Source organism: Haemorhous mexicanus, chromosome 2, assembly GCF_027477595.1.
Source record: "Haemorhous mexicanus isolate bHaeMex1 chromosome 2, bHaeMex1.pri, whole genome shotgun sequence".
NCBI lineage: Eukaryota > Metazoa > Chordata > Aves > Passeriformes > Fringillidae > Haemorhous > Haemorhous mexicanus.
This window is the reverse complement of record NC_082342.1, coordinates 120,437,339-120,462,415: the sequence shown is the minus strand read 5'-3', so window position 1 is coordinate 120,462,415 and position 25,077 is coordinate 120,437,339. Positions and strand designations below refer to the sequence as shown.

The 25,077-nt window shown below is 41.9% G+C and overlaps 1 protein-coding gene across 2 annotated transcripts in view; it reads left to right on the top strand.

Moving 5' to 3' along the window:
* The window catches only part of DOP1B (DOP1 leucine zipper like protein B), a 61,932-nt gene that overhangs the window by 14,939 nt on the left and 21,916 nt on the right, over positions 1-25,077 (top strand). For both annotated transcript variants that reach the window (XM_059840152.1, XM_059840150.1), the window contains exons 3-18: positions 4,565-4,746; positions 4,897-5,067; positions 7,529-7,718; positions 9,017-9,115; positions 11,010-11,133; positions 11,644-11,744; positions 12,176-12,290; positions 13,914-14,034; positions 14,475-14,594; positions 15,147-15,252; positions 15,332-15,523; positions 17,762-18,446; positions 20,276-20,544; positions 20,727-20,879; positions 22,553-22,653; positions 24,795-24,985. In XM_059840152.1, coding sequence (XP_059696135.1) covers positions 4,565-4,746; positions 4,897-5,067; positions 7,529-7,718; positions 9,017-9,115; positions 11,010-11,133; positions 11,644-11,744; positions 12,176-12,290; positions 13,914-14,034; positions 14,475-14,594; positions 15,147-15,252; positions 15,332-15,523; positions 17,762-18,446; positions 20,276-20,544; positions 20,727-20,879; positions 22,553-22,653; positions 24,795-24,985 — 2,920 coding nt within the window. The remainder of the gene's footprint in view (positions 1-4,564; positions 4,747-4,896; positions 5,068-7,528; positions 7,719-9,016; positions 9,116-11,009; positions 11,134-11,643; positions 11,745-12,175; positions 12,291-13,913; positions 14,035-14,474; positions 14,595-15,146; positions 15,253-15,331; positions 15,524-17,761; positions 18,447-20,275; positions 20,545-20,726; positions 20,880-22,552; positions 22,654-24,794; positions 24,986-25,077) is intronic.

Sequence of the window (25,077 nt, the reverse complement as noted above, 5' to 3'; positions counted from 1 at the left end):
AGTAAAAAAAAAAAAAAAAGAAGTGTTCTAAAAGGTTTATTTTAATTCTTACTACTTTTTTTTTTCCTTTAGTTACTATTAATAAAATTTTCTTTCTACCCTTCTAAAGTTTTAAACCTACTTTACCTTTCTCCTAATCCTCTTTTCCTACCTCACAACAAAAAATAAGTACATGGCTAATTAACCAACACCAAAACAAACCACACCCTTTAATACATTAAACCAAAAAATCTTAAAATTAAAGAAATTTTGAGTTAACACACCAAAACCACCACACAAATTTAATATTTCCACCCAGTTTCAAACTAAAACCACCACACTGGCTGTCAAAATTTTCATCAAATTCAGTGTATGATCTCTTTTGGTGTGCCAGTTATCAGGGACAAGTGGGAATTTTTCTAAGATGGGATATTGGGAAGGAATTCCTGGCTGGGGGTCCCTGGAAGTGCCCAGGGGATTTGGGGTGGCCTTGGAGCACCCTGGGATAGTGGAAGGTGTCACTGCCCAGCCCTGGATGATCTTTAAGTTCCCTTCCAACCATTCCAAGATTCTAAATATTCAGTTTATCATTAAATATCATTTTCCCTGATGGTTGGGGAAGGGAGTTCTTATTTCCTTCAAATCCTTAGGAAATGTTGGAGCCAAAGCTGAGGTGCCATTCTTGCTGTGGTGGAGCTGTGGAATAAATAGTGAATATTTCCATTTTCTGCCTGGTTGATATTTAAATATTGGAATATTAGGATGGTATTTGTTCAGTCTGAACACTGAGAGGGAAACTATTTACTGTTAGAATCCAAAATACAAAAAACTCTCAGAATTTTGAGCCTGTAAATCAAAACTTAGAATTAAACACAAGATTTAATCTGAAACCTTGGAAAAGGCTTTCAAACTTAGGTGCTAAAAGCAAAAATGTAAATTTATAATTTAGAACAAAAACATGTTAAACTAAGTAAAAAAAAGTTTAGAGTTTTAAAGTTTAAAATATAGAAAAAATAATTACAAAAGCAAACAAAGAATTTAAAATACAATAGTATGAGTTTATGTATTATAATTAACTAAGAAAACTTATATTGCAGTATAAGTCCTTAAAACAAAATTATTCAAAATTAGGTCAAAAACATAAATATCCTTATTAACAGTGTTTTATAAGTCAATAACTCCTTCAAAAGTTTTATAACTAAAAGTCTTGTAACCTTCTAAATCATACTGTAACAATGTAAACCAAACTCACCCTTCCTACCTATGTAAAAAATAAAAAAGTAACAAAACACATCATCAAAAACAATTTAAAAATCCCATCTCAAATTCCTTCCAAAACTCCCCACAAGTGAATGATCACAATTTACCCCTGGCCTGCTTTTTTGTAATGATCTCCTTTTCTATCTCTAAATATGCAGAGAGGGTGTGGGCAATTCAAGCCAAGCAATATCAATAGAAAGTTTCAAAGTCCAGCTTGCCAGAAATCTTCCCAGTTCCTACAACTCTTAAAGATTTCAATGTTGAAATAATATTCCTCATGTGCCACATGAGCAAAAGGCCCAAATATAAAAGGGATCCAAAAAGTAACTCCAGAAATATGTGAAATAATGGTTTCTTTTTGGATTCTGGTTTTTACCATCCATTAAATGCAGCTCTGCCTGCTGGGGACAGGAGGAGGGAATGAAGTGGCTCTAAGTGACATCTGTGTGTCTACCAGGATGGGCTGACTTTGCTGTTTGCTGTTCTTGTAAACTCCCAACCTTTTTTTTTTTCTTCTTGGGTAAATTTCCTGCCAGCTGCTCTCACTGAAAGGATTTGATCTTCTCCCCTTCCTGCTGAGGAGTGCTCAGGGCAGAGTCACCTGGTGTAGGCTCATCCCAGGAAAGGAATTTTCCTGGAATAAGCAAAACAGAAGAACCTCAAGTTGAAAAGAATTCCATAGGATAAAACCATGATTTCATTTTGGGAAGAGACAAGAATTTGCCTGATCCTGAAAATATCCCAAATGTCCACAGGCTCTGGAACATCTGTGCTGGTTCTCAGCTTCCTTTTTCTGCCTCTGTCGAGGTCAGGATTGAAGGCACTTCAGACCATAGTTCACATTCAGGCTCAGATTTTATTTTTTCTTGTTTATGTTACAGTCTCACAAACCCTGAGTTCTGCAGTATTTCACTAACAAGTCACAAAATAGTGAACTATCATTCACTACAAGGCTTTTTAAGGATAAACTGTCCAATTAAGAAATGACACCTCAATTATTTTCCATTTTAACCCAACACCCAACCACCCGTGCCACAATGAGGACTTTTTTATCCAATGACACAAAACCACCCAAACCTGTGGAGAAGAAGGAGAAGAAGAAGAAGCAGCCTCCACCCTAAAACCTCCACCTTGCTTTCTATCTCTGACTGCATTCTAAACCCTTCAACTCTGAGTTTCCCACCCTGGGATATCACACACTTCTACCCAAACCCCACCCCCACAATCCCAGCTCTGTCATTCCATTCTGGAAGCTTCTCCAGGCCCTCAGGTCACTGCAGTGTTCTCTGGGGGTCAGTGCCTGGCAGCACAGACAGTCTGGAATTCTCAGCAGCCAGGGTTCCAACACATCTGTTTGTGTTTGCCCATTGAGCAAAGCCTGCAGTGCCCTTGACTTGCAAATTTTCTTTTTGATTGTCTGTGACTTGAAGAGAAAACTGATTTGTTTCCCTGCTGAATGCTCTGGTGGTTCAAGGAAAGGAGTTCCCTTTCCCAAGAAGGGAGGCACAGTTTTTTCTAAAGTTTTCTAACATTGTTTCAAATCTCATTTCAGTATTTCCAGCCCCAAACACCTCTCACTGGGCCATGAATGCACTGAGTTCCCCACCTCAGTGAGTGCAGCCACAGAGAATGCCAGAGCAGAGGCTTTTATCCCATTTCATCACCTCTGCTTTGCTTGGAAGCTTTGTTATTTTTGTTTCAGATAATGGGAAAAATTTGTTCCCTGTGAGGGAGAGGAGGTCTTGGCACAGGTTTTCCAGAGAAGCTGTGAGCTCCTCATCCCTGGAAGTGTCCAAGGCCAGGTTGGACAGGGCTTGGAGCAGCCTGGGACAGTGGAAGGTGCTGGAACAAGATGATCTTTAAGGTCCCTTCCAACCCATTCCATGATTCCATCCATGAAGGGAGAATTTATGAGGAAAAAGAAATCTTGAATTCTTTTTTTATTCCCTAAAAGCTGAGATGCTCTTCTTGTCGCTTCCCTTTTCTCCTGGAGATGGGATTATCTGGGATAATGGGATACCCTGCCCCAATCCTGTTCCTTTTCCCTCCTCTAAGCAGACTCACACCAGGCTTTTCCAAATTTTCCTTGGCTGATCCCAAATGAAAACTCAGCTGCAGAGTTCTGCTGTTAGGAGTTCAAACTCTTCCCAATATTCTCCTCTTCATAAACAGCCATTAGATATTTTATATTTCACATTATAACTCTTACTTCTCCTCTCCTTTCTCTCCAAACTTTAACAAATAGATATTAGGTATTTTATATTTCACTCTATATTTCTTCTCCTCAACCTTTAATAAACAGCCATTAGATATTTTATATTTCACTTTATAACTATTTCTTCTCCTCTCCTTTCTCCTCAACCTTTAATAAACAGCCATTAGATATTTTATATTTCACTTTATAACTATTTCTTCTCCTCTCCTTTCTCCTCAACCTTTAATAAACACCTATCACATATTTTATATTTCACATTATAACTATTTCTTCTTCTCTTGTCTCTCCTCAACCTTTAATAAACAGCTATTTGATATTTTGTATTTCACTTTATAACTATTTCTTCTCCTCTCCTTTCTCCTCAACCTTTAATAAACACCTATCACATATTTTATATTTCACATTATAACTATTTCTTCTTCTCTTGTTTCTCCTCAACCTTTAATAAACAGCTATTTGATATTTTGTATTTCACTTTATAACTATTTCTTCTCCTCTCCTTTCTCCTCAGCCTTTAATAAACAGCCATTAGATATTTTATATTTCACTTTTTCACTCATTTTTTCACTTTTTTTTTCACTCTTTCTTCTCCACTCCTTTCTCTTCAATCTTTAATAATTAAACCGCCATTAGATATTTTATATTTAATTTGTTCACTCTTTTTTTCACTCTTTCTTCTCCTCTCCTTTCTCTTCAATATTTAATAATTAAACAGCCATTAGATATTTTATATTTCACTTGTTCACTCTATTTTTCACTCTTACGTCTCCTCTCCTTTCTCCTCAACCTTTAATAAACACCTATTACATATTTTATATTTCACATTATAACTATTCCTTCTTCTCTCGTTTCTCCTCAATCTTTAATAAGCAGCCATTAGATATTTTTATTTCCCTTTTTCACTTTCTTTTTTCACTCTTTCTTCTCCTCTCCTTCCTCCTCAGTCTTTAATAAACAGCCATTAGATATTTTTATTTCACTTTTTCACTTTTTTTTCACTTTTTTTTCTCTCTTCTCCTCTCCTTTCTCTTCAATCTTTAATAATTAAACAGCCATTAGATTTTTTATATTTCACTTTATAACTATTTATTCTCCTCTCCTTCTCCCCAGGCTCTGCAGAGTAACCTGAAGTATTCTCTGCTGCCCAGGAGATTGATCATCAGTAAAAGATTATCCCAGTGCTTGCACCCAGCCCTGCCCAGTGGGGTGCACCTAAAGGCTTTGGAGACCTATGAAATCATCTTTAAAATCATTGGCACAAAATGGCTTGCCAAGGATTTATTCTTGTACAGGTAAATTGAATTTTTTCCTAAGGTACAAAAGGGCTCACTAAGAATTCGTTTTGTACATATAATTTTAATTTTTTTTTAAGGCATAACCATCTCAATCTATTTAAATTAACTCTCATTTTATCTTTTTTTATTTTATTTTATTATTCAAAGCTCTGGTTTGTTCCCTCTGCTGGCAAATGCAGCAATGTCAGTAAGACCTGTTCTCCTTGGCTTGTATGAGAAATATTTTCTCCCTCTCCAAAAATCCCTCCTGCCTGGTCTCCAGGCCTTTGTCATTGGGCTGCTGCCTGGCTTGGAAGAAGGATCAGAAATTTATGACAGGTAATATTAATTATTCCATATTCATTGAAGCAATATCCAGTGGTTTGGCTTTCTAGAGAATTCTCAAGAAATTTCTGTCAGATTTCTATAAACAAAAGAGCTTCTGAAGGGGGATGAATGGTGGGACCTGGAAAAATGCTGAAACAAAAAAACCCTTTCCTCCCTATTTTCATCCCAGGAAGAGAAGAAAAGAGGAAAAGGAGGGTTAAAAAAAGAGAAGAGGAAAAGGAGGGTTTAAAATAGAAATGCTGAGGAAAAGGAATAAAAAATTTCTTAAAGCTCCTCTGACTCCTAAATAATTCACCTGACTCCCCAAACCACTGCTCTGGAGATAAATTCTGTTTGAATTCTGTAACATGAGAGAGCAGCTGAATTCTTTCCAATATTTCTGTAAAATCTGGGAAAAATATGGAGCAGGGAATTAATGGGAATTGAAAATTAAATTCCAAGACCTGACCTCTGTTTTTACACCTTTTCCCTCTGTTTTTGATGGCATCATTTTCCTCTTTGAACAAACAGCATCTGACATATATTTCATAAAGCTTGGGAAATATTTATGTTAAAATGAATGTAATTGGGTTTTTTTGAAATACCAATTTCCATGGGGGACTTTTTCTTTTGTTCACTCATTGCAGTGATTCTATGTTAAGAATATCTTGTCAGAAGATGTGTTAGGTTAATTTCCAATCCTTTTTCATGAGAGGCTCTCTGCTGAGTGTTTTCAGAACCTTCAATATTGAGAACTAAAATTAATTAGATGAACTTTCAATATCTGACCTCTGGTTTTACAACTTTTCCCCTGTTTTTGGTGGCATCATTTTCCTCTTTGAACAAAGAGGATCTGACATAAATTTCATAAATCTTGGGAAATATCTATGTTAAAATGAATGTAATTGGGGTTTTTTTGAAATACCAATTTCCATGAGGGAGTTTTTCTTTTGTTCACTCATTGCAATGATTCTGTGTTAAGAATATCTTGTCAGAAGATGTGTTAGGTTAATTTCCAATCCTTTTTCATGAGTGGCTCTCCACTGAGTGTTTTCAGAACCTTCAATATTGAGAACTAAAATTAATTAGATGAACTTCCAAGATCTGACCTCTGGTTTTACACCTTTTTCCCTATTTTTAATGGCATCATTTTCCTCTTTGAACAAAGAGGATCTGACATAAATTTCATAAATCTTGGGAAATATTTATGTTAAAGTTAATTTAATGTTTTGGGGTTTTTTTTTTTGTGAAATGCCAATTTCCATGAGGGAGTTTTTCTTTTGTTCACTCATTGCAATGATTCTGTGTTAAGAATATCTTGTCAGAAAATCTGTTAGGTTAATTTCCAATTCTTTTTCATGAGAGGCTCTCCACTGAGTGTTTTCAGAACATTCAATACTGAGGACTAAAATTAATCCACCTCCTGCTGTTCCTGAAAGTGAACAAAGTGCTGAGGTGGTGCTTCAGCCCAGACACCATTTCCAGCTCCAAATTTCCCTGACTTTGTGCACTCACACAGAAAATGGGAGAGGAAAACTGCTTTGAGGGATTTTTTAATAAAGAAATGGAAAAAAACCCCATCACACTGGGAGGTTTTTCCTCTTCTGAGCTGAGATTTTCCTCTTTTCTCAATCTTGCATTCCTCCTGTGAGGTTTTAATTCCTCCTTTATGGTCAAATACCAAAGTGTTCCAGAGCAGGGGCTGTGCTGCACTCCCAGGATTTTCAGTGGGATGGTCTGGAATTCATTTCAGGGTGTCCTGTGTGCAATTTGTTGTTTTACCTCATGGAATCCTGGAATGGTTTGGGTTGGAAGGGACCTTAAATCCCACCCAGTGCCACCCCTGCCATGGCAGGGACACCTCCCACTGGGCCAGGCTGCTCCAGCCCCAGTGTCCAACCTGGCCTTGGGCACTGCCAGGGATCCAGGGAACTTCACATCTCTTGTTTTTCTTCATCCAGTGCCTTAAAAATGGACCCTGCTGGTTTGAAAGGAGGAATTTTTAGGATAACCTCCAGCTCCCAGACTGACAAAATTGCCTTTCAGACTTCAGCATCCTAAATGACTTCCAGTTCATCTTTTCACACCTCTGACAATAAACATTCTGCAATCACAGGTGCTGAGTTGTTTGGTCAGAGCTAAATATTTGCAGCTATTTCCTGGAGTATTTTCCAGTTTGTGAACAGAGACTTGGTTTTAATGACAAAGAATTGAGTGGGTTTGATTTTTTTATACAATGAGATTCATCCACCACCACCTGGGATAGGGGAAGGTTCCCTGCCCATGGCAGGGGGTGGAATGAGATGATTTTGGGGTCCTTTCCAACCCAAACCATCCCAAGATTCTGTGATAAAGGGAAATATTGACAACACAAAGCTGCAAAACATCAAATAAATTATATCAACTCTATATAATTCCATTTCTGTGGTATAAAATCAGCTAACAAAGGGTTTTTTTCTCTGCCTGGGTACAGAACAGATGCTCTGCTGGTGAAGCTGTCCCTGCTGATGGGCCAGGAGGTGTTTTATGGAGCTCTCTGGGGCAGTGTCCTGGGCAGCCCCTCCATCAGGCTCCCTGCTTCCCTCTTCGTTGTCAGCCACATCAACAGGGAGCTCTCTGGCAAACAGCAGAAATTCATGCTTGGCACTGATTATAAACTCACTGTAAGTTCATTTTACAGCCCTGTCGTGGTTTGAAAAGCCAGGTGTCTGCTAAGGAAGGCAGGAGCCTCCCCTGAAATGGAAAATGTCAACCATCTCCTCCAAATTGTTATCATTTTGAAATTAAGGGGCTCTCAGGCAAAGATATGGGAGTAGGAATAACAGTTCTTTATTAGGGAAAAAAAGTCAAAGAAAAAAATAAAATAAGAATGCAGTGATACCAAACAACCCTGCCAGAGTCAGACCATGCCCTGGCCCCTGTGTGTCAAGGTGGTGGCACAGTCCCATCCCAGGGGGGCTCAGGCTGGTGGCACAGTCCCATCCCAGGGGGGCTCAGGGTGGTGGCACAGTCCCATCCCAGGGGGGCTCAGGGTGGTGGCACAGTCCCATCCCAGGGGGGCTCAGCCCTCCTGCAGTGCCAGCTGTGGTGCTGCTGGAGCAGGGATCCTGCACAAGGGGGGAGTTTTCCTCTGCAGCTCCAGGGCTGCTGGAGATGGGCCTGCTCTCCCTCTGGGAATGCAGGGCAGCAGAAAGCTGCTCCTCTGGGAATGCAGTGGGCAAAGGCTGCTGGGCTGTTCCCAGGGCAGATTGGATCCAGGTAGGAATGCTTGGCTCCTCCCCTGGGTGGAGCATCTCCCCATGGGATGGTGGAATTTGATCAGCCCTGCAGGGACACTCAGTGGCCATGGACAGCAGAGATCTCCTGGAGGGAGGATGGGCTGTGGGAGAGATAAAGAACAAACATTTTGAGAAGAGAGACTGAAAGATCCATGCTCTGAAATTGCTCCATCCATTTAATTTGAAGAGCAGCTTTTCTGATTTTCAGTGTTTAATGTGTAGTTCCCATAGTGTTTGCTGTTCCTAGGTTTTGTGTCTTTTTGTTTTTTCAGTGAAGTGGAAATCTTCTGTAGGGAGTAATTTATGTTGAGTGATGGAATAAGTGTAAGGCTAATTAGAGTAATAGCTGCATTTTGGGAGGTTTTACATCTTGTAACTCTGGGACATTCTGTACTCTTACAAACCCAATTTTAACAATTCTTTTAATACCCACAAAATTTTTTTTTTAACTCACTTTGGGTACAGGAGTTAAATTGTAATTATCCTCTTAGTCAAACAAAATGTTGTTCGTAGGTAGCCAAATTTCCTTCCTTCCCTTCCTTCCTTCCTTCCTTCCTTCCTTCCTTCCTTCCTTCCTTCCTTCCTTCCTTCCTTCCTTCCTTCCTTCCTCCCAAACCTTCCCAAGCCTTCCAGTGATTATTTGATAGCAAAATCCAATAAAATGTTGTGTTTCCCTTTTCCAGATAAAGTCTTTATGTGTGTCAGTGCTGGATTCCAATGTCCTTGTGCAGAGGAACACTCTGGAAGCAATCCTCTTCTTTTTCCCATTTTATACAGCTTTGGTAAGAGGATTCTTTTGGGATTTTCCCATGGAAGGTGTGTTCTGTGCAAGCAGCCCAGCTCCACTTCTGTTATTGCCAAATGGCTGAATTTTGAACCTTCAAAATCCAAGAACTTTGGGATTTCTTGAGCCCCATCAATTTGAGGAGTGGAGGAGATGCTGCTGCTTCTCAGAGTCTTTACAGCTTCCAAGGCTGAAGCAATGATTTCACAGGGGCTTTTGGGGGATGTTTGGGATGTGCTTGAACTATTCAGGCCTGAGCAACTCATGTGGAAAACATGGAGTTTATTCAAGTAGGATTTTAGAATTTAGAATTGTCCACATGAAGTTATTTCTGGTAAAGACCAGGGGAGAAAAATCTTTCTTAAAACAAAATTTGTTCCTATTGTTTCCTCATCTCCCTGTAGGCAGTGTTTAGGATGGAGGAAGAGATTTTAAGTCTTAAGGAGAGGAGAAGCTTTGGGGTGAGCTCAGGGTGGACTTTTCCAGAGGATGGAGGGACAGGACACAGGGAATGCTTCCAACTGAGAGATTGTAGGGTTAGATGGGATATTGGAGAAAATATTCAGCCCTGGGAGGGTGGGCAGGGGCTGGGATGGAATTCCCAGAGCAGCTGGGGCTGCCCCTGCATCCCTGGCAGTGCCCAAGGCCAGGTTGGACACTGGGGCTGGGAGCAGCCTGGCACAGTGGGAGGTGTCCCTGCCATGGCAGGGGGTGGCACTGGGTGGGCTTAGAGGTCCCTCCCATCCTGTGACTTCGTGATCCCACTTTTCTCAGATCCCTTGAGATTGTGTCACGTTTCTTTTATTGACAAGGATGAGAGTGTTGAGCCTTTCATTAGTAAATCTGCAGACCACACTAAGCTGGGAGCTGTGTCTTTCTCTTGGAAGAAGAAGGGCTCTGCAAAAAGACCTGGACTGGTTGGATGGATGGGCAGAGTCTAGCAGGATGGAGTTTAATAAATCCAAGTGCCAGGTCCTGCATTTTGGCCACAATAACCCTCTGCAGTGCCAGAGGCTGGGGCCAGTGTGGCTGGGCAGTGCCCAGGCAGAAAAGGACCTGGGGGTACTGACTGACCATGAGCCAGCAGAGTGCCCTGGTGGCCAACATGGCCAATGGCTCCTGGCCTGGATCAGGAATGTTGTGACCAGCAGAGCAGGGAGGGCATTCTGTCCCTGGCTGTCCCTGGCTGTCCCAGGAGCAGGGAGGTCATTCTGTCCCTGCCCTGGGCACTGCTGAGGGCACACCTGCAGTGCTGTGCCCAGCTCTGGCCCCTCCATTTGGGAAGGACCTTGGGACACTGAGCACATCCAGAGGGGACAGCGAGGCTGGAGGGGGGCTGGGAACACAAACCCTCTGAGGGAGCCCTGAGGGAGCTGGGGGTGCTCAGCCTGGAGAAAAGGAGACCCAGGGGTGCCCCCATCACTCTCACAGCTCCTGAAAGGTGCCTGTGCTCAGCTGGGGCTGGGCTCTGTCTCCAGCAGCACTGACACAACCAGAGCACACAGCCTGGAGCTGCACCCAGGGAAATACAGGTTGGAGAGCAGGGAAAAGGTTTTTCCAGCAAGGGGGAGAAAGTTCTGGCCTGGCTGCCCGGGGAGGTGGTGGAGTCCCCATCCCTGGGTGTGTTTGACAAAGCCTGGAGGTGGCACTGGGTGCCAGGGCTCAGTTGGGCTGTTGGGGCTGGGCTGGACTCCATGGGCTTGAAGGTCTCTTCCAACCTGGTCATTCTGGGGATTCTTGACATTTTTAGCACACAAACCATTTTCCTGCTGATGCTTTGTTACCTTTTTCCCCAAAATATTAATATCCCCAGTTCAAAAGCCCAGCCCATCAACAGTTTGACTCCTTTCAGTGCTCACCAACAGCTGAAAAATCTTTCTTTTCCACCCTAGGACTGCAAGGAAAGTACCATCCTGCTCAGAAGGGCTGATCTGGTTTACATCCTGTCAGCAGCCACTCAGACACTGCTGAGGAGAGACATGTCCCTCAACAGGAGATTGTATGCATGGCTGCTAGGTACTGTGCAAAATCCAGGGGTTTTCAGTGTTCTGCATACTTGAGAGCAAAAAAAAAAAAAAAATCAGTGTTTAAAATTGAAATACACTTCTTTAGCTCTTAATGAATGGTGATAAAGTAAAGTGGTGTTTATCTGCCATTTATGAAGGGCCTAATACAATTAAATATTTGGTGAACAGGGCTTCTCTTCAGAGGTGAATTTATTTCTCTCTGAATCCCAGGGTATCTGATATATTCTGGTTCCACCCACAGCTTGCTGTGAAGTGGTTCAGTGGACTAAAATGACTAAAAGTTACTATTTTAACCTTATTTTTCTGGAAGAACTGGTGATTCCCATTGCATTTGGCCTTGGTTTTGATTTATGTGTTTTGCTGAACATCTGAATGCCCTCAAACTGGGACCTGTGGGCTGTTGAAATGCCAGATGCTAAAACTGCAGTGTAAATTCAATATAAACCCCTCAGTGCTCTGTGCTGCTCTCTGAGCTCCTCCTGCCTCTGTTTTCTTGTAGGCTCTGATATTAAAGGTGGCACTTTTGCTCCAGACTCCACCACTTCTGAAGACCATGCTGTTTATTTCTTTGGAAAATACTCTAAAGATCTTTTGGTTGAGGTTGGTGTTCATTTTATACAGATCTATTCCAGATAAATTCATGATCCTTGCAATTTTAGCTCAAACTGTGTCCAGAATTATTCCCAATTATTGGTTTGTCCTTCCCTCTCTGTGCCTGTGGTTATATTTCCCTCTTTCTCAAAGCCTCTGTGCTGTATTTATCCCAATATTGGATTGCTTTTGGAATCTAAGGAAACCAAAGGGAAGCATCTTGGCTGAACTACCTGAATTATTTAAAAATGTTACTCTGGATAAGATCAGCCTTTGAGTAGAGATGGTGGAAGTTGGAATTGATTTGTTTGCCCTGGATGGAAAATTAGAGTTCATTTGTAGCCAGTCATAAACAAAATCGAATTTAGCACCACTTCAGCACTTATTAAGATGACAATCTGTCTCTGATGGATAACATTGTGATGTTTTCCTTTTCCTAGAGTTTGATTGTGATTCTGCATCAGAAATTCCCAGAGGCTGACCCAGAGGAGCAGCACCAGGCTTATCTCAAACCCTTCAGGATCCTCATCAGCCTCCTGGACAAACCTGAAATAGGTGAAATGTTCATCCCAAATCTGAGTAGGACTTAACAAAACCCTGCCCAACTCTAATCCTGTGTTGTGTGGGAGTGTGCAGGAGGCTGTTCCTTGCCTTGGCCCTGCTCTGGAACAAATTCCCTCTCCGGGTTCTCTCTGGGTGCCCCACTGAGCCCTGCAGAGCATGGATGGGTCCCAGGGAGGGAGATGAAAATCTGTGCCCTCCTGTAGGGTAAGCACAGACCAGGCTGGGGGTTGTGCCAACCCCAACCCTACAGGCTGGGACAGAGTGTCCTGAGAGCTGCTCAAGCAGGAAAAGGCCCTGGGCGTGCTGGTGACAGGGGCTGGACCCGAGCCCGGGGTGCCCAGGTGGGCAGGAGCCCCCTGGCAGCTGGGCTGGATGTGGAATTGTGTGTCCAGCAGGAGCAGGGCAGGGATTGTCCCTCTGTGCTGGGGTCCCTCGAGGGCTGGGTCCAGTTCTGCTCCTGCAGGAGAGCCCTGGAGGGGCTGGACCATGTCCAGGGCAGGGAAGGGAGCTGGGAAGGGGCTGGAGCCCCAGGAGGGGCTGAGGGAGCTGGGAAGGGGCTGAGCCTGGAGCAAAGGAGGCTCAGGGGGCCCTTGTGGTTCTGCACAAGTCCCTGCCAGGAGGGGCAGTGAGGGGGGTTGGGCTCTGCTGCTGTGTCCCAAGGGAAAGGAGGAGAGGAAATGGCCCCAAAGGGCACCAGGGGATGCTCAGGTTGGAGACTGGGAAAGAAAATGTCCCTGGCAGAGTGTTCAGGCCTTGGACTGAGCTGCCCAGGGAGGTTTGGAGTCCCTGGAATTGTCCCAGAGCAGTCTGGATTTGGCCTTGGGGACAGGGTTTGGGGTGATCCTGAAGGGCTCTTCCAGCCTTGATAATTCTGGGGTTCTGAGCCTTGAGCTGGCATCTGAGGACACTTTAAAAAAGCACTTCCACCCTTGTGTCAATATTCAGCTCCATTTTTCCCTAGGGTGGACCTGCTCTTCCCTCTCTGGGTCTGTCCATGCAGCACCAGCAGGACGAGGCTCTGCCCTTCCTTATTTCAAAGGCAAATTTCACTTCTCTGCAGCAAAGAATTAAACCAAAGTGACTTTACAGATTTTAAAAAATATTTTGGGTGGGGAGTGACGTTGCCAAAGAGATTGTTTCTGTTAGAAATGTATTGATTAATCTAATTTAGAAAGTAAACGAGAGACATTGCCCTGCTGGATGTGTTGCTTGGCTGCCTGACAATCTGCATTAATCCAAAGTACAGATAAAGGGATCATAAATCCCTTTTAAACCAGGGATATTTAGCTAAACTGCATTATCCAGTTTAATCTTCCCAGTCAGAACATAAAGTTTGACTCCTTGAGCCTTAAGCCATTAAGACTTTCCTCCCTTTAGAAATGGATTTACCAATGCAACAATTATTTAAAGGTATCAAATCAAACATAACAAGCTTTGACCTTTTCTGCTATTCTTAGTCACTTCAACTTTTCTATTTTCATTTTTAAAGCACTCATTGCAATGCTTTATACACTACTTTTATTTTTTTTCATTATTCCAAGTTTAGGGCACTGAAATTATTTCCTTCCCTCCTCTGTAGACAATTCCTGGATTCTTTGTTCCCTTTCCTTGCAGGGCCACAGGTTGTTGGGGATCTGTTCCTGGAAGTTCTTAGAGCTTTTTATTCCTACTGCAAAGACACCCTGGGTTCTGATCTCAAACTCAGCTACAATCAAAGTGGCAACACCCTGGCAAGGTATGGCAAATTTCCAGCTCTGAGCTGAAACTGGATCACTTTTTTAAAGTTTAATGGTTAAAATGAAAGAGTTTATGAAGTTTTGGGTTGTAACAAAGTGACTTTCTGGCCAGAGGATGAAATTTTTCTCTGGTTTCCCCTTTTCTCTACACACAATGAATTTCTCTTGGATTAGCAGAGAAAAAATGAAGTTTGCTACATGTGATGGGAGTTGAGTAACCACAGTGACATCAGGCTGCTGGCAGAGCTTAGCCTTGTGATTCCCATCATCTGAGAGATGCTCCAGCTCCTGAATGATTTAGCCTTTGATTTAAAAAAAAAAGAAATCAACGTTTTTTAGCTTGTAGAGAAAGGGGAAAAGAGATTTTCGAGTCCATCAGTTCATGTGATGTGAATCCTCACTGACATCTGCTTTTCTCTCCCTTTTCTCTCCCTTCCAGTGCAATCAAAGAGAACAAAAATGCTTCAGAAATTGTCAAAACAGTGAATTTGTTGATCACATCCTTAAGCACTGATTTCCTCTGGGATTACCTGACCAAATGCTTTGAAGATTGTTTCAGGTATTTATGTTGTGCTCTCAAAAATGCCACTTCAGAGCTGTCTGTTCAGGATAATAATATTTACTGGAGCTTTTAAGGGGCATCACACATGGTAGAACCAGCCAGGTCTGTAAGTTGTGTCCACAAAAAATTCAGGAGTGCAACCAGGTAAACAATTAGGTGGGAATTTCAACCTGGGAACAAAAGAAATTCCTTTCAAATCAACAGAAGAAAGAAAAAGAGTTGGGAGGGGAGGTGGAAAGGTCTTTATAGAAGAAAAATAAAGATTCTAAATGGGCTTAAGGGTCTCTTCCAACCCTCTGATTAGATGGTATCTCTCTTTTTATCCTTTTATAACTCTAAGAAGATTCTGCAATCTGAAAATTAGCAGTTCTTCATTATACCACACAGAGCTGAGGTTGTTTTGACAGAATATTTTCCCCTGCTCTGTTAGAAGCCTTTTGCCTCAGAGCTGTTCAGTATTTTGTGCTGATTTTAACAAAGGTTTTTGCTTGTAACCAGAATTTTGCCATGGAAAAAAACCCTTCCATAAGAATGTTTCTTTCACTCTAGAAACAAATCCACAGGGATGAGGTATCCTCTGGAAAATGTGAGCACTCCTCCTACCATTTCAGAGCTCTGCACTCTGCTGGTGTTCCTGCTGGATGTGATTCCTCTGGTAAGGCTGGGCTGAGCAATCCCTGCCCAGTGATGGATGAGGTGGGATAACTCCTTCAAACATTCCTTTTTTATTGCAGGAGCTCTACTCTGAAGTGCAGACTCAGTACCTGCCCCAGATGCTCAGTTACATGGTGCAGTCTCTCCTGGAAAACATGGAAGTCTTGGGACTGCCAGAACTCACTCATGCCTTAAAAACCTGTTTTAAGGTGCTCAGCAAGGTGCAAATGCCCCCTTCCTACCTGGACATCGAGACAGGCAGTGGCAATGGGGTAGGTGATTTTCAACCCCTCAGAGATGGGTAAAACCCTTTAAAACTCTTGGTTTAAATGGTTTTGGGACAGAATTTAAGATGCTAATTCTTCTTCAGCCTCGATGACAATTGCACCTGAAGGGAGCCACAGGAATGTGGAGAGAGAGAGAATTTAAAAAAATTCAATTTCAGAATTGGATGGAGAGAGAGAATTTCAAGGGATGGAGGGAAAGGACACAGGGAATGGCTTTAAACAAAAAAAGAGTAGGGTTAGATGGGATACTGGGAATTAGGAATTGTTCCCTGGGAGGGTGGGGAGAGGCTGGATGGAATTCCCAGAGAAACTGTGGCTGCCTCATCCTTGGAAGTGTCCACAGCCAGCTTGGACAGGGTTTGGAGCAGCTTTGGAGCACCCTGGGACAGTGGAAGGTGTCCCTGCCATGGCAGGGGTGCCACTGGATCATCTCTAAGATCCCTTCCAACCCAAACCTATAATTCTATGAAATTCTTAATTACAACAATAAAGATTTCTGAAACTTCCCTTCTTTGGCTCCTTCCAGAGCCCTCTGCTGCCTTGTTACTCTCACTGGGTGTTCAGCTCTGGCCTGTTTGAATGATTTGTGGCACTGAAGGGACTTAGTCTTGTCTACCCCTGAGAAGGATGGGATCTAAATGGTTTTGGAAGCAGAATGCAGTAGGTAAAAACTGAAGTTACCAAACGCAGCCCAGCTTCACAGCTGGTTAGGTCTGCAGGGCTTTCAATGAATATTTCAGTGGAACACAATGGGGCATTGTTGGTGTGCAAAGGACCATGCTGAGGAATGAGGAATAGATGGGATAAAGCAACCCCAGGAGCACAGCCTGCCAGAATGTGCCAGCAGAACAAACAGCTGCACTGGAGCAGAAATAATGCAGCAGATGGAACACTGCTCTGGGGGGAATATGGGTTTGAAGGGAGCACATCCCTCTGTTTGATGAGTCAATTGGGAGGTTATGCAGATATTTATATCAGATATTTATATAAAATAAATGTATATATATGTTTTATATTATATATTTATACAGGTATTGGGTTTTAAAGGGGAATAAATGGAGCTGCTCTGGGTGGAAATGGGTTTGAAGGGAGCACATCCCTCTGTTTGATAAGTTAATTGTGAGGTTATGCAGATATTTATATCAGATATTTATATATAATAAATATATATATAATATATTTTATATTATATATTTATAAAGATATTGGTTTTTTAAGGGAAATTAATGGAGCTGCTCTGGGGGGAAATGGGTTTCAATGAGTCAGTTGTGAGGTTTATACAGATATTTATATATAATAAATATATATATATAATATATTTTATATATTTATACAGGTATTGGGTTTTTAAGGGGAATGAATGGAGCTGCTCTGCGGGAAATGGGTTTATATAATATGTATATTATATATTTTATATTCTATATTTATACAGATATGGGGTTTTAAAGGGAGATGAATGGAGCTGCTCTGGGGGAAATGGGTTTTAATGAGTCAATTGTGAGGTTTATACAGATATTTATATATAATAAATATATATATATATAATATATTTTATATTATGTATTTATACAGGTATTGGGTTTTAAAGGGGAATGAATGGAGCTGTTCTGGGTGGAAATGGGTTTGAAGGGAGCACATCCCTCTGTTTGATGAGTCAGTTGGAAGGTTATACAGATATTTATATCAGATATTTATATAAAAGAAATATATATATATATTTTATATTATATATTTATACAGATATTGGGTTTTAAAGGGAGATGAATGGAGCTTCTCTGGGGCAAACAGGTTTTAATGAGTCAATTGTGAGATTTATACATATATTTATATATAATAAATATATGTATATGATATATTTTATATTATATATTTATATAGATATTGGGTTTTAGAGGGAAATGAATGGAGCTGCTCTGGGGGAAATGGGTTTTAAGGGAGCACATCCCTCTGTTTGATGAGTCAAATGTGAGGTTTATAGAGATATTTATGTGAGGTTTATAGAGATATTTATATCAGATATTTATATATAATAAATATATGCATATTGTATATTTCCATAGATATTGGGTTTTAAAGGGGAATGAATGGAGCTGTTTGTAAACAACTGTGATTGTGAAGCTGGGAATCACAAACAGGAATTTTTCCTTTTTGTGTCACTGCTGTTCTCCAAGTGAATCCTCTGTTGGCAGTGCCACATTAACCACATCCCTACTGCTGTTGCAGAGCCCGGTGCCAAAAGATGTGGATATAACCCTGGAGACCAAACCTGGGCTGCAGGAGGAGGAGGAGGAGGAGGAGGAGGCTCCATTGCCCACCCTCAAGTCAGAAGACAGTGGCATTGGCCTGAGTGCCTCCTCTCCAGAGCTCTGGCAGCACCTGGGGGTGCCCACGGTGACCCTGGAGAGAGATGATGTCTGGAAAAAAGGAGGGAGCATCCAGAAAGCTCTGCACTGCATCCAGGAGCTGGTGGCCAAGTTTGCCAGCAAATACATTTTTGGGATGCAGCTCCAAGACATGAGTCCTGAAGGGATTGCAACAATACATCTGAGTGGGAAGGAGAAAAAGGAGAATGGCTACAGGTTACCTGAGAGTGGCAACAAGAAAAAGAGTCCCTGGGAGGGCAAGCAAATCACTGTGCCTCAGGTGAAGCAAATGCTCTCAGAGCTGTTCTCAGCCAGGGGCTCACCCTTCAGGAGCAAGAATTCCACTGCTCTCCTCTCTGAACACAAAAAGGAGAAGGAGGAGGAGGAGGAGTGGGACCTGGAGCTGGTGCTGGGACCCCTCAGAGGGGACTGCAAGGAAGCTTTCTCTGCAGCTTGTCACCTGCTGCTGGATTGCACAACATTCCCAGTCTACCTGTCTGAGGAGGAGATGGAACAGTTGTATCTCTCTCTGTTTCAGGGGCCTGGTAAGAATTTTCCTTTCCTGAGCATTTTTAGGATGCAAACAGTGAGAGCTTGGCTATTTTCAAGACTAGATTCAGTAAAATCCCTTGGACAGGGCTGAAGGCAAATTGGGAATTAAAGTCTCATTCACCTCAGCATCTGGGGTGTGCCTGGCAGCTGAGTTCTGCCAAGCTCCTTCAATTCAAATTTTTTTTTTGAAAAATTCCACTAGAAAATTTGGAGCTGAAGGGAGACAAAGACCTCCTGGCCTGTACAGCCCTCCATGGTTCAGGATTTTCAGGATATCCATCCCTGTTGTCCGTGGGTTGTGTCCCCAAAAAAGGATGTTGTAAAGGAAGATGGGTGTAGGTGGAAAATTTGAGCTCTAAACCATAACAGAGGCAAAATCATATCTAATCCCAAACCCTCAGGATTCAAAGGAGTTCAGTGTAACAAATAAGGATAACTCTGTACAGCTACAGGGCCTGTTTGTTCTTGGATTTCCAGTTCATTCCTTGGCTTTAGCAGGAGCTGGAATTGACCTGAGGTTAACTCACAAACAGGTTTGTGGGGAATGGAGAGGTGGGAAAGTGGAAAACTGGGTTCTGTTCCTCACCTCACTCCACATTCCTGCTGTCTGATGATATTCCCATCGTGGAAATATTACCATCATGGCTGAGCATGGCATGGACATGGAATACTTCCATTGCTCCCTCAGGAAAAGATGGCTTGGATTGATGTCAGCCACTTCAGTTATAATTTATAAATCCTGAAAGGAGGGGCCTCAGTGCTACTGGAAGAGCATCCATGGATCCTGAGCCCTCTGGAGCTGGTTGTGACAATGGCAGCTGGAAAACAAACCAGCAGCTCTAAATAATAAACATATTAATTGGGAATATTTATTGGGAGTATTATATGTTGTTGGGTTGGGAATAAACATAAAGGGCAAAGCAGAAATCCTAGAGGTTTTGGGGTCCTGCAAGAGCTTTCTGCTGGGAGAAGTAGGGAAAACATGGAGAGGTTGTGCCTGCCTCATCCCTGGAATTGTTCCATGCCAGACTTGGAGCACCCTGGGATAGTGGAAGGTGCCCCTGCCATCTCCAAGGTCCCTTCCAACCCAAACCTGCTGTGATTCCATCTGATTCTGAGCTGTTGATGACAGGATCTGGGCAGTCATTTTGGTCCTGTGACCTTGCTTAGAGGATTTTTGGGAGTATGACCCCATCCCTGAGGTTGTTTCATGTGGATTCTTTTGCTTCCTTTTTTTTGCCATGGTCAGGATGAAATGTGTGAGAGGGAATTTCTTGTTGGGACTCAGATGTTTATCAGTTCTTGTCTCTGTCACAGTCTCACAAACCCTGAGCTCTGCAGCACTTCACTGCAACACACTAAAAATGGAGCCCCATCTCTCTCTCTCCAAGGCCTTTGAAGGATAAACTGTCCAGTTAAGAAATGACACCTCAATTATTTTCCCTTTTAACCCAATGCCCAACCACCCGTGCCACAATGGGGACTTTTTTATCCAATGACACAAAACCACCCAAACCCATGGAGAAGGAAGAGAAGGAGGAGCAGCCTCCACCCCAAAACCTCCACCTTGCTTTCTATCTCTGACTGCATTCTAAACCCTTCAGCTCTGAGTTTCCCACCCTGTGATATCACACACTTCTATCCAAACTGCACACCTAAAATCTCAGTTTCATTATTGAATTTTGGAGGCCTTCTCCACGTCCTCAGATCAAATGCAGTGTTCTCCTGGGGGTCAGTGCCTGGCAGCACAGAAAGTTGAAAATTCTCAGCATCCAGGGTTCCAACAGTTCCAAACCCTTTCTGTCCCTTCCCTTGTGAGCAGGAGGTGATCCCAGCTTCCCTCTCTGGCTGAAGTCCCTGATGACAATCTGCTGCTGTGTTAACGACTGCTATGTGCAGAACGTGTCCATCTTCACCCTCCTGGAGGTCATCAACCACTCCCAGTCCCTGGCACTGGTGATTGAGGACAGGATGAAGAGGTACAAAGTGTCTGGCCACAACCCTTTCCTTGGCAAGCTGCAGATGGTCACCCTTCCTCCCATTGCTCCTGCAGTCCTGAAGATGATCTCAGAGAAAACAGATTTCTACCAGGTGTCCATTTTCTTTTCCTTTTTTACTGCCCAGCTACACTGACCCTCTAATTCATAGAATCCTGGGATTCTGAGGCAATTTGGGAATGCCTTCTGCTAACAGGAAGCCAGGAAGGAAATGGCTCCTATTATTAATATAATTATGAATATATTTATATTTAGTTGGCTGCTCTTTTTCCCTAGAGAGTTGCCTGTGTGCTCTGGAATCAGCTGAACAAGGAGACTCGGGAACACCACATTGCCTGTGTGGAATTGTTCTACAGACTTCACTGCCTGGCTCCCTCAGCAAATATCTGTGAGGACATCATCTGCCAGGCCCTGCTGCACCGGGACAAAGTAGGTCCTGGGGAGCTGCAGCTCTCCTCATGGAGAGCAGGCTGCCACAACTTCCCAAGGGAATTTCTTGGGAATTGCAGTGAGGACCTTTGGAGAAGGAGAAAAAATATTTTTTAGAGAAAAGTAGAATAGAATAGAATAGAATAGAATAGAATAGAATAGAATATGATATATAATATATTATATGATATACTATAATATACTATAATATACTATAATATACTATACTATACTATACTATACTATACTATAATATAAATGACATGATATAATATGTTATGATATTATATGTGATATACTATAATATACTATAATATAATATAATATACACTATAATATAATATAATATAATATAATATAATATAATATAATATAATATAATATAATATAATATATGACATGATATAATATGATATGATATGATATATAATATAATATAATATAATATAATATAATATAATATAATATAATATAACATTGTTATTGTTTAAATCTTTATACATTATATTATTATATTTATTTATTTAATATCTTTATTTTGTATATATAAAATAGATTTTCTATTTTATATTTATATTTTAAGTATAACAGTGTTGAATTTGATCTAAAAATTTATTTTTATAGAACTAAGGATTTTTTAATTTTTGGTGTTTAAAGGATGTTTTAGGAAGGAATGTGGTTTAAATGCTTTATTTATTCAAGGGATTTAGAATGAATTGTGAACAATGTGGAGGGATGTTTTTTGGTATTGGTTAAGTATTTATTGGTAAATTTGTTAAATAAGTTGAAATCTTATCTTTATTTTCTGGTTTTGTTGTTTTTATACATGTGGAATGTGTTGAGAAGATTGTTTACCTGAAGGGATTTGGTAATTAGATTCTAGTGAGAGTTGTTTATATTCATTAACCAACCACTCAAAGCTGTGTCCTGACTGTAAAGTTTTTCTTTAGTATCCTTTAAATATCTCTTTAGTGTAGTTATAATATAGCATTAGTGGGATACAGTGTTGTCTAATCAAGCAGTTGTTCAGCATTCTGGATCAGTAGAGTCAGATCCCAATCACTCCCAGATGTTGGGATCACCCTGATTCTGCCTGCACTGAGGCTCCTCCAGCACTGTGGAATTGTTCCAGTGCTCCCCAAATTTCCTGCTGCTCCCTTCTCCATGTGCTCACTCCCGTGGTTGCTGTGTTTTCCAAGAGTCTGACAGGCTCTGTCCATGCTTTTACATTTCCCTGGGATTTGTTCAGCATGGGATTAGTGCTGGACTTAATCCCTGGATACAAAATCCAGCACTAGACATTAGCTGGGGTTTTTAGTTCAAGCAGAAATCCTGTAATTTTTGTCAGGATTTCCCACCGCCCCATCTCTACCAATACCTGTAAAATCACTTTATTTTTTTACAATATTTGGTCTGACAATAAACTGTATTTAAGTGAGCCAGTTATTAATTCTTTTCCTTCCCTAATATCATGACAGCATAGTTCTTTAACAGCTGGCAGAACATTTTGCCCAATAAGATTTTAACCAGTCTTTGCTATTGTTTTCCTGTGCATGCAATTTTGCAACATAAAATTTTGCAAACATTTTTAAAGCTTTCTACCAATAACCAATGTATTCCAATTTTCTTTCAACTTGGAAACCTCCCTAAATCTCCTTTCTTTCCTTGCCAAGGGGACAAGGCTGGAAGCCCTGTTCAGATTCTCTGTCATGTGGCACCTGACCAGAGAGATCCAAGGCAGCAGAGTGACTTCCCACAATCGCTCCTTTGACAGGTATTTCCACTTCCATTTGCATTTTTTATATTTAATTATATTGTGCTTTATTCTCTTTTCTGAGGTGGGGAGGAGTTCTCTGTAGGGAGAGTAAAAAAATTTGAAAAAGCAACATTTTCCACTTCCTTGGGGTTTATCATTGCAGGGCACTCTGCATACTCTGTGGTTTTTTTGGGTGAAGTAAGTTGCTATAAAAATAGAAAGAGCTTCATAAGAGAGAAGTAGCTTTTCTGGAGAGCAGATATTTTTTGTCTTGGAGTGAATTAAATTTTCCTTCCAAAGAAAATAACACCAGCTCCTTGTAAAAATAAAAATCTTAGTTTAGTTTTACTTCCTATGGGATAAAATGAGATAAAAGCAAATAAATATGGGAAAGAACTTGAAAAGTGGGAGGATTTGTGTGGCCTTGCTTGTACAATTCCTGAGCTCAGTCCAGGAAAAGCTGCTTGGCCAAAGCTGTTGGGAGCAGACCTGAGCCACTGAGCACGCTCTGGGTGTGTTCCCTGCCAGGATTTTATTGCTTGATTTAAGTTTTTTTTAGGGATTTCAGCTGTCCTTGGTGCTGGTGATGCCTTGGAGAGGCTCCCTAGAACAGAGGCTAGACAAGACTAAGGGAATAAGAGCAGGTATTTATGAAAGGCCTCCACAGACACACCTTGGGCACTCAGCAGCCTCCCAGAGGCCTCACCCAAGCTGGACAATGCTCACCAGTGTTTCACACAATTATCACCTTGGTCCATTCACATATCAGGGGTTAATCCTCCACTGACAGCCTCAGGTAATGAAGTCATTTACCCCCAGTTTGCTCCCTCCCAATTCACTTTTGTTTGTATTTTCAGGGCCTGAGGCTGTAGGGTGTCCTTGGATCTCAGGCCCAGGGGGATTGTTTTTGTCTGAGCAAAATGTGAAGACAGTGATGCCTTGAGAGGGGACCTGGAACAGAGGCCAGGCAGAGTTAAAGGAATAAAGCAGGGATTTATTAAAAAGGCCTTTAAAGGATCCACCCTGGGCAGCACAAGAGCCCAGCTGGGGCTACACCCAGGATGAACCAAAATGGACCCAAGATGGACCCTGGGTCAGGAGTTTTCTCACTTCTATAGGTTTTGGTCCATTTCCATATTGGGGTTAATTGTGCAATTACAGCTCCAGGTTATGCAGTCCCATCCTCCCAGTCTGCTCTCCTCAGTTTGCTGCTGTTTGTACCCTTTGGGCCTGGAAAAGGATTGTTTGGTGTGACTGAACTCTGAGGAGAGCTTGCTAACACTTGACATGAAGTTCAGAGTTACCCACTAGTGCAGTACAGAATCTGGAAAACATAAAAGCTAAAACTTAAGGCATCAACAGTAACTAACACTTTATAAGGAGTTCAGAGTTGTGCACTAGTGTGTGAGAAATGGATTTGTAAGAATGCATTGTAAGATTTGTAAGAATGGATTTGTAAGAATCCAGGCACTAATCCATACACTAATGTGTAAGAATCCATGCACTAAAGTGTGAGAAATCCATTCCTCACATCAATGCAGTACAGGATTTAAAAACCAGAAAAGCTGCTGATTTGGGGAAACAAACAAACTTCACAACTTTTGTGAAAGTTGTAAAGCCGGTATGTTTATTACATCATCATCATCATCATCATTATTATATGTATACGTATATTTATATTTATATTTATTTATATTTATATTTATATTTATATTTATATTTATATTTATATTTATTCCCCTTAATAGGACACATGTGCCTCTGGGAACTCCAGATCCCTTTTTATCTCCCTCTCAAATACACATGCATGCAATATCACAATAGGTTCATGCATATTCATTCTACTGATTTTGTGTGACATTTGCTGCTAATTTTTTCTTGATCAGAAAGAACTCCTGGGTCACCCTGCCCGTTTCCCACAGCAGCCTCTGTCTGTTTCAGAGTTCAAGGGGCCTCCTCCTTATCTCTGTCCTTCGGCTGAAGCAGTTTCTTAGAGCATAGGCTTTTTGTGAGAACAGCAGTCAGACCAAACAGCTGTGTTTGCAAGCCACAGGCTTAACTCAAAGAAGTACATTTCACCTAAATCCAAATGGATTTCTACTCTGGAAACGTTCCACTCCGTCTCACTGCCGTGCTGAGGCATCCCGCTCTGTCCGCAGGTCGCTGTTCGTGGTGCTGGACAGCCTGACGTGCTCGGACGGGGCCATCGGGGCGGCGGCGCAGGGCTGGCTGCTGCGGGCGCTGTCCCTGAGCGACGTGGCGCGGATCCTGGAGCCCGTGCTGCTGCTGCTGCTGCACCCCCGCACCCAGCGCACCTCCCTGGGCTGCCTCGGGCACGGCGCCTCCCCAGGTACCGCCGGGAGACCCCCGTGCCAGGGAGAAATGATGAGCAGGACTCCATGGATATCAGAAGGCTAATTAATTACTTTATTATAATATATT